General features: G+C 39.4%; 1 protein-coding gene across 1 annotated transcript in view; it reads right to left on the bottom strand.

Moving 5' to 3' along the window:
- The window catches only part of TPO (thyroid peroxidase), a 46357-nt gene that overhangs the window by 5473 nt on the left and 27107 nt on the right, over nt 1-13777 (bottom strand). The window contains exons 8-10 of the mRNA XM_037392139.1: nt 6562-6820; nt 5873-6043; nt 4125-4362 (exon numbers count right to left, since the gene is read on the bottom strand). Of these exons, the coding sequence (XP_037248036.1) occupies nt 4125-4362; nt 5873-6043; nt 6562-6820 (668 nt within the window). The remainder of the gene's footprint in view (nt 1-4124; nt 4363-5872; nt 6044-6561; nt 6821-13777) is intronic.

Raw genomic sequence — 13777 nt, forward strand, 5'->3', positions numbered from 1 at the left:
TTACAAATTGACCTCAGTTTTAACACTTAGATGTCCATAGTACTGAAGGAACAAGGCTGAGGTTTTGAGAAAAGTCTGTGGAATTTGTGTTTAAACTTTTCTGATTGGAACAGCAACGTTGGCTGCAAACCCTGTGCAAACCTGGCATATGTGCAGCATCTTAGGGTTTTTGTGAGCTGCCTGCAACAGTACCATGCAAATGAGATGTCTGATAGTCCAGTGTGCATTCTTGGGACCAGGAGGGCTGCTAGTGTGCCCCAGGGAGGGGGTTTTCAGGGCAAATTAGACCCTGCTGCCAACAGGAGTGTACCAGTTAAGTAAGGTAAGTGCATGTGAAATTTTGGAAAATGGGCTTTATTTGTAAACAGATAGTTACCTACAGCAGGACAATTTGGGGAGAATTCTGTCCTGTTTTGCCTATACTGGAGGAGGAAGCAATCCACAGGACCAGGGACAGAGTGAATGTTTCACACCTCAGCAGCACTGTGACAAGAAATTTAGGAGAGATGGAGGGACTGGAGAGAGAAAAAAAGAAAGATGCCTTCCTCCTACCCCTCACCTGCATACTGTTCCCAAACTTCTCAGAGCATCCTGAATCCTCAATGACCATTCCCAGGCCCTTTCCCATAATCAAAGCCATCAAAGGTTTTGCTCCACTCATCCCTCCTACACCTATAATTTCCCCTTTCACATACATTAAAACCTATTTCACTTTCATCACAAAATTCAGTTTTATCTACACTGCTGAAAAGGCTTCAGCAGAAAATTAGTTGTTAATCTATCCAGCAGAGAGGTATTTACTCTAACAAAGGTTGCTCTAATTGATCTGTCTCAGGTGACCAAAATTTTACAGGTGAATTTTACAGTGTTAGAGTAAAAAAAAAAAGAAAGAAAAAAGGAAAATAAAAAGGTGCAAGCCCCCCCTATGTAAAGAATGACTAAGTCAGCTTCAGTATTTTTCCCAACTATTACAAATTCTGATATCACAAAAAGATTCAGAGTAGGAAGAGACAGAAAGTCAAGGCTGATGGAACAGAAACAATTTGTTTCAGGTGATTAGGCTGAGGTTAAGACAGTGCTTCAGTTAAGTACATTGAAAAAAAAGAAATCCCTTCATGCTTTGTCAGATGACTGACAACAGATTTTAAGACTATGAGCCTTAAAAGGCATGAGCCCACTTCTCAAGCCTGTCAAGGTCCCTCTGGATAGCATCCCCTCCCTCCAGCATGTCAACTGCACCACACAGCTTGGTATTGTCAGCAAACATGCTGAGGGTGTATTCGATCCCAGTGTCCATGTTGCTGACACAAATGTTGAAGAGCACTGGTCCCAGTACAGACCCCTGAAGAATACTACTTGTCAGTGGTCTCCACTTGGACATCGAGCTGTTGACTGCAACTCTTTGAGTGTGACCATCCAGACAATTCCTTAACCACTGAGTGGCCTGCCTATCAAATACATCTCTCCAGTTTAGAGACAATGACGTTGTGCTGGACAGTGTCAAATGCTTTGCACTCCAGGTAGATGAGGTCTGTGGCTCTTCCCTTACCCACCAACTCTGTAACCCCATCACAGAAGGCCACCAAATTGGTCAGGCACGATTTGCCCTTAGTGAAGCCTGTAGAGGAATGAAGCTGGGTTAATTAACATTGATAATATACAACTGTGGGTTGGCTTCAGGGTCGGCGGGTTGGCTGATATAGATAAGGTGCAGCTGTGGCTGGTTCTGGTAAGGGGTAGAGAGCAGCCAAGGAAGAGGTAGAGAGGAAGAAGCAGGAGAAGAGAGAACACATGCCCTGGATGAGGTGAGACGAGGAGAAGGCAGCAGAGGGACTGTATGAAGAATATGCTGGTATGTGATGGTAAAAGACCTTGTTGCAGCTTGATGGTTTTTGTGTTGTGACAGGAAGCCCTGTTGTCTGTCACCAACCACCTCCTTATTTTCCATGTGCCTTAGTATAGTTTCCAGGAGGATCTGCTCCATGATCCTGCCAGGCACAGAGATGAGATTGATCAGCCTGTAGTTCCCCAGGTCTTCCTTTTTATCCCTTGTTAAAAATGGGGGTTATGTTTCCCCTTTTCCACTCAATGGGAACTTCACCAGAGTGCCGGGACTTCTCAAACATGATGGACAGTGGCTTTAGCCACTTCATCCACCAGTTCCCTCATGACCTGTGGATGCATCTCCTCAGGTCCCATGGACTTGTTCACCTTCAGGCGTTCTTCATTCTCCCAGTCCATGCCTTTGCCTTCTGCAACTTAGGCAGTGTGGCTGGAGCACTTGTTGGTGAAGACAGGCGAAAAAGTCATTGAGCACCTCAGCCTTTTCCATGTTCCAGGTGAACATGTGTCTCCCTCCTTCTGTAGAGGGCCCACATTTTCCTTAGTCTTTATATTATCATCGATGTACCTATAGAAGCTTTTCTTGTTGCGCTTGATTTCTCTAGCCAGAATTAATTCTATCAGGGCTGCAGTTTTCCTAACTTGATGCCTGGCTGCTTGGACAATTTCTCTTTATTTCTCCCAGGGTATCTGTCCTTTCTCCCACCCTCTACAGGCTTCTTTTTTGTGTTTGAGTTTGTTCAGAAGCTCCTTGTTCATCCATGCAGGCCTTCTGGTGTTTTTGTAGTGCTAGCAGTGCAGATGGAAATTACACCCAACACTTTCTTTGACAAGGCACTGCAATGAATGTTAGACTTTTCCATTTACTTACTGTGTGACAACTATAACACATTGTTACATACCTAACATTTCTTTAGATAGTTCCTTTAGTATTAATGACAGAATACTGTTCCACATTTAAGTCAGCTGGCACAAGATTTGTGGCAGAAACTCCTGGAATTCTTCCATTACTAGGTCTCTCTTCTTCTCAATTTAGAGTTAACAAATTATGCTTAAGTTTGTTTAATAATAGTAGTATTATAAGACACTGAATAATAAGTAGTATTGTGAGGCACTGATGCATGGAAACAAGGCTGCAAGGACCTCAATAGATTTTCCTTCCCCAGAAAGGGTCAAGTATGCCTGTACAATTCAGAGGAGTTTCAACCACATTTTTAACACAGCTGAATGGAACGTTTGTTGTCTATACAGTTTATGCTAATAAGATACCACCTTTATGATTAGCATTGCTTTTTCCTGTAAGCTAATTAATTAACATTTTTTAAAGTTCAGATTTAAATTTTGCCTCAGATGCTTATTTACATAATGGTTTCTTTCCACAACAGTGACTTATGAGAGCAGCTTAAAGGTGAGCGTAAGGACCAGATGTACTTAAAACACCACTGCTAGCATGGTGTGAGCAGTTTAAAATTAGTCTTCTCATGAGATTTGAAGTTACTGCCACAAATACATGATGAAAATAAGAAAAAGGTTGGTTTTATAATTACTTCAGTAGCTGAAGCAAGGTATAAACTGCATCTTGCATCCCTTTGTGACCTGAAGCTGCATTTCTGCTGCCTTGCTGGTGTGGAGGGTTCTACTGGCACAAGATCCTGGTGACAGCTGTGCAGGGTTGGGTGATGGGACATCCTATGCTGTGTCCAATGAAGCAATTCTGGGAGCAGTCTGCAGTTCCAGTTCATCTAAGACCAGGTACATGGGTTTTTTTTATCAGCTCTAGGAAGCCTAAATTATAGTCCTTTGCCTATCCCTTCTGACTTTGCTGTGGTTGCCATGGAAAATGGTGAGGTTCTTCCAGTTCCTGAGCTCAGTCCAGCCCTCAGGGATGGGATAGCTAAAGCCTGCACAGTACTACATCCATCCACACAGAGATTAGCTGACCCTGCCACAATTAACTGCTGGTGGCACCTTGCATTTCCACCAGGAGTACAAAGTTGGACATCTCAGTACCACAGAAACAATACCCATGACATCTGGAATTCACGCTATATACAGACCAAAAAAGAATAAGAAAAAGCTCACCCAACAAAACTAAAAGAGGTAAGATAGAAACATGGAAGTGGCAGGGAAAATTATTCAACTTAAATTATGTTTAAAACATATTTGAGCCATATTCTTTTATGTCCTGGGAAGTATCCTCACATATCTCTAAAATATCCATTGCTTGTTTTTGTTTTTGTTTTTTTTTAACTCAAATGTTTTGACAGCATGAATAAACTCACCGGTCACCATCCCTTAGTGCTTTCATTTGCTTTCCAATTATACATGCAAACAGGGGACCAGTTCTAGCATCTGGAAGAAAGTCTTCTACCAGGCCACCAAGCCAAACATCAATATTGTTAGGATTATGGTACAGTTCCATTATTTTTTCAGTGATGTTATGGTTGGTGATTACTGTATTCAGCTCAGTGTGAGTTTCCAGTTTTGGTAAGCCACAGAATTCTCGCCAGTCATTATAACCTGTATATATTATGTTAAAAGAAAGATTAGACTTGACTGGAAAGCATGGTATATGAAATTAATAGATTTATAAGCACTACATTCTGACAACATTAATCATAGTCATAGACAGTTATGTCTCAGAATAGGCTTATTGGTTAAATTGATCAGGGAAATGATGTCAGGATCTGAAAATACAGGCTATGCAACTGCACATGATTTTCATGAAGGAAAACAAAAGTTTAAAATAATTCTCCCATATTTAAGCAATGAAAACATGATAATAGATAATAGTAGCATTCACTGTCTTGAGATTTCCAGACTGGGAACACAAGAGTTAGATGAAGAGTGGGCAAGAAGTAACCTGAATGAAGTCAGTAACTGAAGCACTTTACTAAGGAAAGTATCCTAGGGCACATGTCTAGCTCTCTGGAAAATAGATTTCTTTTACATCATTGGATTTAAACTCTCCTGCTCCCAAAAATCTTTAATTTCTGGTCTGGGAGATCAAACCTCCATTTCCACTCTTGGGTAGCTGAGAGCTTTAAAGTCCAGGACAGAGTCAGGCTTCATTTCTGCTGTCCAGAGCCAAGACTTGAGCATTCCTGGCTGCGGAGTCATGCAGGAGAAATGGAGAGAGTTGTCACCCAGAGACATAACGCTATGTGACAGTCAGTCGGGCCTGCCTCCATGGGTGAGGACACGGGGCTCAGAGTGCAGAAGGGCAGCCATGGTTGTTGCTAAGTCATGCAGACAAGTGGTCTGTTCAGGCAGGGGGTCAGGGCACAGTTTTAGAAACTAAAAATAAAGAGGCCCTGTCTGCTATGCTGAGGATTGCTTCCCCTGGTCTCAGAAGCTGTGGCATGTTTGGGAGAGGTATTTACACAGAACTGGGAACCTACTGTATTTTTTAACAGCTGATGCTATCAAATTGAACCAAGCTCAAGCAGTCTTCCCTTAAGCTGGTGCACCCATGGCCCCATGGGCTAATGCGCCTTGACTCAGTCTCACCCTAGGCTGACTAGAGTAAGAGATCTAGTGCAACAAGCAAGCACAAACATGTACTGTTTCTCAAAATTAGGTGTACACCTAATTAAGCCATCTACACCACTTCTGGAGACCTCTCAACACCTCCTACGGTCAGTAGAGCTGATGAGGTTGTCTAAGTTGACCTGATCCACAGGCTGGGGGCAGCCTGCCGGTGGCAAGTAGCTGCTGCAGGCAGAAACTCCACTTCTCTGAAGCTGGTTCCAGCAAGAATGAGCCTCAGGTACCTACACTGAGCACACCCAGATCCACTCGCTACTACTGTCCTTCTCGATGCCAGACTTCATGGACTATTTCAATTTCAAGTGCTGTGGAACATTTTGTTTCCATCAAAGTTAGAACTATTAGCAGTTTACATTTTAAAAGACTTAAGTTACTTTTCTGATCACCAAAGCTATTAATTAACAGTTTACAATTACAGCCCAAATATAAAAGGTTATTGTTAGTTACCAGTTGGAAGAAAATTCAAGGAAAATCAATAGACCTGGGAGTCCGTGATCACGGCCACGCTGTAAATTTAATGATGCTAAATCAAGTGAACCATTATTGGACAACACAAACAGTTTTTCTGTTAACTCCTCATTCAGCAGTTGATCTTGCACCTGCAGTTTTGCTGAATGTGCTAGAAGACCCCTTAGTAAAGGATCCAAGCCTCCTTTAAACACAAAAACAATATGTTACAGCATATATAAACCATTATAACTTTCTTCACAATGTGAATGCATGTATGCTTCTATGTTTTTTAAATGTTGACCGCATAGGTTTTCTACATTCAAATGCATGCAAAAATCTCCTTCAGGTTAAAACAGAATAACAGCGCTATGAAAAGGCTCCACCTTCTTCTTTAGGTGTAAGAAAATATGCAACCTGATAATACATTCATCCACATTAAAAAAAAAAAAAAAAAAAAAAAAAAAATCTTCATCATCATTCAACAGTCATCAGTCTATCTCAGTCTGCCAGAGTGGTTTAATCTAGAGAGTAGCTTTTGTCAGACTCGGACAACTATTTAATTCATAATAATTTTCTAGTTCATGTTAGCGTTCTGGAATTTGTTCAACAACTTAAATCAGTGATGCAATCAAATAAATGTTCCTGTTCCTAATTCAAAATAAGTAAGTGCAAAAAAAGTTGCAATATTCCAGAAAAAAGCCAGTTTAAGTAAAACCATACCTTCTTTAATGAGCCTCCAAGGACTAAAGAAAGCTTCATGCAAATGGAGATTTGGGAGTTCTGGATCATATAAATACTGTGCATTCAATCGCCTTACTATTGGTTGGATTGTTGCATGACCAAAACGAAAAGCAGCTGTTGAAAATACATTAGAAACTGTAGGATTGACTGTGGGATCATAACCTGTATAAAGGCCAATATACAGTTTAAAAGCATCTGGACCAATGATTTTGGGAATGTAATCTCTTAAAGTAATAATCTGAAAGAAAAGAAAAAGAAACATTTATCATTCTGTGTTTTTGTAGACAAATAGTAATGATTCCCAGGTGCTAAAATGCCTTTTTCTTCACTCATCCATGCCCAAGCATTTGGCATGACTAAAAGCAGTATTAGCCAGTAAAAAATATTGGACTTATTTTTGCAGTAAGGAGACAAATGGCTACAGAGAATCAGTGGCACAGCTCAGTGCAGTGCAACAGTCAGGCCCCTGTTAGCTCCTACCATAAATGCTAGACCAAAGCCTCCTGAGCAGAGATTACCAGTATTGCTCACTTACAATCCATGGATTAATCCAGCTCATGGGAGGTGTGCTAAGATTTAAAGCCTTGATTGTGATGGTGTAAATTATAATGCCCTTAAAAATGGCAATGAAAGCATGAATTACTATAGAATCTTTCAAGAATGGCTGTTGATATGAAGAAATTCTATTTTCAGACATATATTTGTGACACAAATTCTCTTTACTAAATATTTGACATGACCAGGCTTTAAAATACTGCTGCCCACAATCCCCTGGTAGACATTTTATGCTAAACTCAAGCCAATTTATAGACTCCTAAAAAACACACTTCAAAAATGAAAATGCTGATAAATAGCTTCTGTCAAATGCTTTTATAATGTAATAGCATTACAGCTGCACGAAAAAAGCGTATGAGTAATCATGACCAAAAAAAAGGGGGAAAATAAATAAAATGAAAGTGCATTATAGATTAAAGATGCTGAACTCAATAAAGTATAATGGGATGAATACAAAGCATAATGAACTCAGCAAAATACCTTATAGATTCAATATTTTGTGCAATAAAATATACAGACAAATGTACTATGAGCTTGATATAGTGCATATTGAAAAGCCAGTTGGCATCAAATGACCTTATGAAAAACCTGTCTTTATTTTAGGCACAGCACAGAGACAAGGAAACCTCTCCAGAATTTGCTCACTTTTCTCAAAAGGGAGAGGTAACAACCTCTTTGTGTTTTCAGGTTAGGTCATGCAGTGAATGAAATATTTGAAAGACAATAGATTAGATTTTTTTTTTTTACAGCTTTTAAAATTTTTAAAATTTTTTAATGTAGCATATGAGGAAAATGAAATAATTGCTAGAAATTAACACTGACACTGTCATTGTGACGTTAACCTTTTGCTACATTCACAAAGGTTTTGCAAAGCAACAGTTCTTTCTAATTTTAGATTCAGAGGTAGTTTTTACAAGCAAAGACTTTAAATAGGACTAGGTTCGCCATGGACTCAAACATCCTGATATGGCCATAATTTTTTTGGCTCATTGTAAACGAAATCCCAAGCTAAGCTGCTCATAAAGGCCAAATTCCCTGAAGGAGCAGACAATTCAGATTTTTCATTTGCTACAGAGGCAAGTTCTTAATTTCTTGGTGTGGGAAGAGGAATTGCAGTTTCAAAACATGAAAATTAAAAGACTAAGGGTATAGAGGGGCCTTATGCCTGCCTTGAGCTAGGAGAGGCATCTCTGTGATGGAAACTTCCAATGGCTAAATAAGGTTCCATCACGTAGAGGTGTTTTTTAAACAATACTGACTAAGGTGATACTGCCAGAAAGAATCTGGAGTCTGACAAAGAATGACATCTAAAGCAGCATCCCGTATTTGCATGGTCTCTGAATGTATCTTGCCTGAATTTCTCTGTGTGAAGTCAAGGAGAAGCTTGATTCAAGTTCTCGTAACTGACACATACATGTGTTCTAAAGAAGGTGAAAACAGTTGAGAAACATCAACATTATTTTTGTTAAAATTCTTTTGCATGCACTCCTTTTCATATTTGACATAGATAAGCACAATATTTTATTTCAATAAAGTGTTCCTTCAACAACTGAGATTCTCCTATGGAAACAAAGGAACGTGCTTGTCCAAAAATATGTCAGTAAACTCAGAGCCACAAAGGGGCTATATGGAAAGGAATCACAAATAAGTACAATGAACTGCTATACCATTTACTACTTACTTTGAGTCTATTTATGAATAATAAGTTAACTTTCAGGTGTTTGCAGCAGCAAAAGGGACTTATGAGGATGTAAAGAGTCTGAACCTGGAAGGTACTGTGTGGTCTTAACTCCTTGTGACATTTATGAGATCAGTGGTAATTCAAGCTCCTCTTAGGATACATTCAGCACCTCACAGCATTGACTCCAAGCTCTATAGAAGCCTCATGAAGAAATTAGTTTTAATCAATAATGTTGATATTCCTACTGCCTCATGTCATGGCCGTCATTGTTTCAACAGTATAGTTCATGAAAAATTATGACAAATGGGCACTGTCTTTTAAACAGAAGCTCATATGCTCAATGTTTAAATGACTTTAGTAGTCTCTATCACCGAATAGTAACAGGGCAGTTAAGAGTATTTAGATGTTATTCATTTAGTCATATCAGAGAAAATAATATTGATTTCCTAGCAATTAAATCAATTGGTCAGTATCTAGACAGAGAATCTGATGAATAACAAGACTGTCAGAAAAGGCTTTGTACAGTTTTTACATCATATCAGGAATCACACATGTGTTGTTTGTAGAAAAGTAACTGAATCCTGACCTGAAAACACAATAATACTCCAAGTTAAACAGGCTGTTAGCATGAAAGGCATCCCTCTTATCCAGAAGGCAGAATTACAACAGGGGTTCCCAACTGTCCTTACGAACTTAGCGAGCATCCTGGCGAGGTTTGCCTCCAGACTGGGCCATGTCCAGCAAATGTCAGCCATATGTGAGGTATTTTGAAACAGGTCACATAATTTCAGATTATTTTTGAGAAATTTTTGTTCATGTTAAAATCTATTTCAAATTAGGTGCAAAAGATACAGGAATTCATATCACTTCTCATAAGGTTCAGCAGACTTTCCTTGCCAAAACCTCTCCAGTATTTTCCAAAGTAGTTGTGACTGGGGCACAATGGATGGAAAAGGAAAATGAAGAAAAAGGCTGGAAGGGAGAGTAAAAATGTGTGAGCTGTCATAAGTAAGGCCAAGAGTGCAACTTGCCTTTGGCACTGGCAAAGGAATAGTATCTCACTGAGTTAGTGAAGAGGCAACTAAATGAAGCTCCTGTACTTGGGAGAGATTGCAGAAATAATAGAGAACAACCAAACATCTTTAATTCATTAAAGTGCTATGCACAGTTGGTTTGAAGTTCTCACTGCAAATATTAAAGGATTTACAGCTGATGTAGAAGTCCTAAATTTTTATGTAAAGGATGATGGTATGTGAGTTCAATTTTTAATTAAAAATGAACACATCATTATGGTTCTGTTAATAGTCTGAACTATGCTCTTTATAAACATGAGTTATGACACTGTGCAACACATACTTTTTAATAATACCTATTATCTATTTCTTCTTTATAATTTCATAGTTTAAACTCTGAGAGGAGTTATCTAATCATCTAATTTCACAAACAAGTTTCATCCAAGTTGGCCATGTTGAACCAAATAACTGTAGTTAATGTATGTCAGCCTCAGAAGAAATCCACTTTCAACCCATGCCTTGGATCATGGCAGAGAGGTAGGGATGCAAGATGTTCAGAGAAGAAGATATGAAAGGAAGTGGAAAACCACCTATATACATGCTGAAAACTAAAGGCGGTTGTCAGCTACAATTGGGATCAACTGGTGGTATCACCATGAATTCAAAGATGATTCTCTGGTACTGTAATAAATCAAAGAGAATTTGATTCAGATTGATCTGCAAAACTCCCGCTTCACTCTGACTAGAGGCCATCACCCAGCTTTCACAACTTAAAATGGCACATCAGGGGAAACAGTCTCTGGAAGACACATCACGTGTGCGTGCAATTTCATTCTGCAAACCATGTATGTACAAAACAGTAATATGAAGATTGCAACAGTTTCATAATTGAACATTTTTTCCTGTTTTGTCTACACTATTTGTTTAAAATTTTAGCTATTTTCTTTTGAATACCTTAAAAGGAGGAATTCCAATTTTCTTTATCCTGTTTTCTCATGTCAAAACAGTAATAAGCAAAAAAAAAAAAAAGCAAAAAAAAAAGTAATAAGCAAAACAAGCAGAGAGTTTCATTTCAGTTGATGTCTTTTTGCACAAAATACTAAGTAAATCAGGGCATGTATTTTTATCACTGATTACTGTAGTGTTAATACTTTATTGTTAAGCATGTGACACTCCCATAAAATACAAGGGGAGAGGTAACCACTGTCATGGCTTATATAACCTACTGTTCATCAGTGAAACATGTCTACAATATAACCAAAAAAATCTGGGTTTTCCAGGATATCAACAGGCAATTGCTATGTTGGATAACTTTGTCAAGTTTCTATTCTTGAATGCTTGTCACTAGAGATACTTATGGTGCCAAAAAAGCATCCAGGAGGAGAACTATGCTCTAGAGGTATATTTTTTTCATTCTCCTTATTCTAGAAAGAAGGGAAGGCTTTTTGTTCAATTCCCTACAATTATACACCCACAGGCAAAAATTATGCAAGAAAGTATTAATTCCAAAAAGAGAGAATTTTAGCAATGTATAGCAACTGAAACAAAATTTTATAGTGGAAATCGCAAGGTAACTTCAACTAGAGCCGTCATTAATGTGCTGGTTAGCATACCACATTAATAGAGATACTCCAATTATCTCTCTTGAATTAATGTCTCTAAACCAGCTAGATATAACTCAAACGCATTTCTAATGAGCCATAAGCAAATCTCATTAGTCTGTGATACTGGCAGAGATAATGAGTATCCCAGATTCATGCAGTGTATTGCCTTGCACAAAGTGTTTTCTTTCAGGCCCCAGCATTAGAGATGTAAATCAGAAGTGTATGAACACACAGAGGCCTAATTTTGGATTTGCACTTTTCTTCTAACAAATATTAACAACCTTTCTGACTTGTCAATGTCATCATTTTAATGCAAACAGCACATTTACAGCAGAGGAGCCGATACAGTTAATGTAAACAAAATATATAAATAAAAAAAAAAAAAAAAGAAGCCAGACTTTGCAAAAGGACTTACTGAATACAGTTAAATAAAGTATGTTACTTTTCTGAAGTTATCTGGCTTTAAATGCAAATAACAACAGGCCAGAGAACACAGGTGGTCTCTTAAAGGAAATATTATGCATATTCTGCTGACTAAAATTGTGGCAGAAGAAAGAAAAAATGTTCTATCTGAATAGTGAAATTTTCCTCCCTCCTCCCCCAATTTAACTTCAAAAAAAGTCGTCTCTTGGCACTAAAAAAATCTGCTTGTAAGAATCTGAAAGCATAGGAAAGTCCCCTAGCCTTCAGTTTCTTCTGGTCCTTGATATTGCTTACCCAGTATTATGGATTATAATGGACAGACTGAATAGCCGTGTCTCAGGTTGTCTGACTAAAGGTGAATCTCCACATATGCAAGTGCCTTTGTGAAGCTTCAAAGAGCAGTGTCAGCTAGAGCAACGTGAGTAACCAAAGCATTGAAAAGGGGCTCACAGGATCCTCCATTCCCCAAGGCCACCAGAGAGAGTGGCCAGACCCCAAGCCCAGGCGTGAAACCTGCCAAGAGCTAACGAAAGGAACTGTCTCCCTGACATCACACAAGCTAAAGGGGTGATTGCCTGCAGGGGTAGGAGCCATGGGGTGCAGGGAGGGGGTGATCTGAGGGGACTGTATAGGAACTTCATTCATGAGAATGTGTGAAACACTACAGGGTACTCAGGGAAAGGACTGAAGGTGGGAAAAAGGAGAGCTCAAGGTGGACTGGGGACAAACGAGCATGGGAAAACAGAGGGAAAAGGGGATAAAAGGGGTTGTTTGAGTGTGAAGAGTTCTCACTCAGCCCTGTGCTTGATCTCTGAAGTTTAAGCTATATTCTTCTGAAATCCTATTTCCAGTTACCCCTTTATGGATGTACTCTCTATTCTGAGTGTGTGTGTGTCATCACTAGTGAGTTTCCAGCCAGATCAGAGAAGATGAGCAGCATAAGAAATGTGAGGACCTGTAAAGAGAGTGAGTGGGATCCTGAGCCTCGGGCTTGTGGAGTCAGACCCGCTCTGGTGCCAGCCCCTGCGCAAGGCTGTCCAGAAGAGCTCCACATTGCCTGTGCATGTACTTCACTAATGGGCTTCCAGCTGAGCAGCCACCGAGAACACGGGCCAGGCTATGTGTGCCATTTGTGTTCATGTGAGTGCCAGCAAAGCTGCTGCTTTTGGTGTGTGGTGGTTGGTTTGGCCTGGGGTGTGTGTGTGTGTGTGTGTGTGTCTGCGTGTGTGTGTGTCTGGGTGTCCCCACACTGAATACCAGAACTGTGAGGAAAAAAGTACTTAAGGCCTGCATAGCTATTATAGGAGGAAAAGGGAAAAAAAAAAAAGAAAAAAAAAAAAAGAAAGAGAAAGGAAAATGCAGACTAGAAACAGGTTTTCATGTTCTCAGTCTAATACAAATACTCTTACAGACTCCTTCCCCCACTCCCTGACCCACCCCACCCCACCCTTCCCATATTTATTTTTCTTGCCAACACCTGTCAAGAATAGCCTTGAATTTTATGCATTAAATCTTCATTGAGAACTTCATAGGCATTTTTACACCGGGAAGTTAATTTATATTATACCTACAAGAAAGTATTTTGAACACTATGTAAATATAGAGACTAATTGTTTCCTTTACCAAAAAAAAAATCTACAAAGAAATGCATCTGAAAAGGCCCCTGCAATAGACTAAAAAAACACTGGAGAAGCCCATGGAAAGATGTACCAGAGTAGAAACTGCCATGAAAATCAAGAGCACTGAAGGGTCTGGACAAGATACGGACCAGGACATTGCATTCAGAAAAGTGGAAAATGGAACAAACTTCAAACATGTCAAATTTGAAGTGCAGAAACAGGTGGCAAAGAAAAGATAACATGATCTTAAAAGCCACTCAGAGAAGCATAATTGAAGTTTTGTGATCACTTCTGTTCTAA

The sequence above is a fragment of the Falco rusticolus genome, chromosome 6, assembly GCF_015220075.1.
Source record: "Falco rusticolus isolate bFalRus1 chromosome 6, bFalRus1.pri, whole genome shotgun sequence".
Taxonomy (NCBI): Eukaryota; Metazoa; Chordata; class Aves; order Falconiformes; family Falconidae; genus Falco; species Falco rusticolus.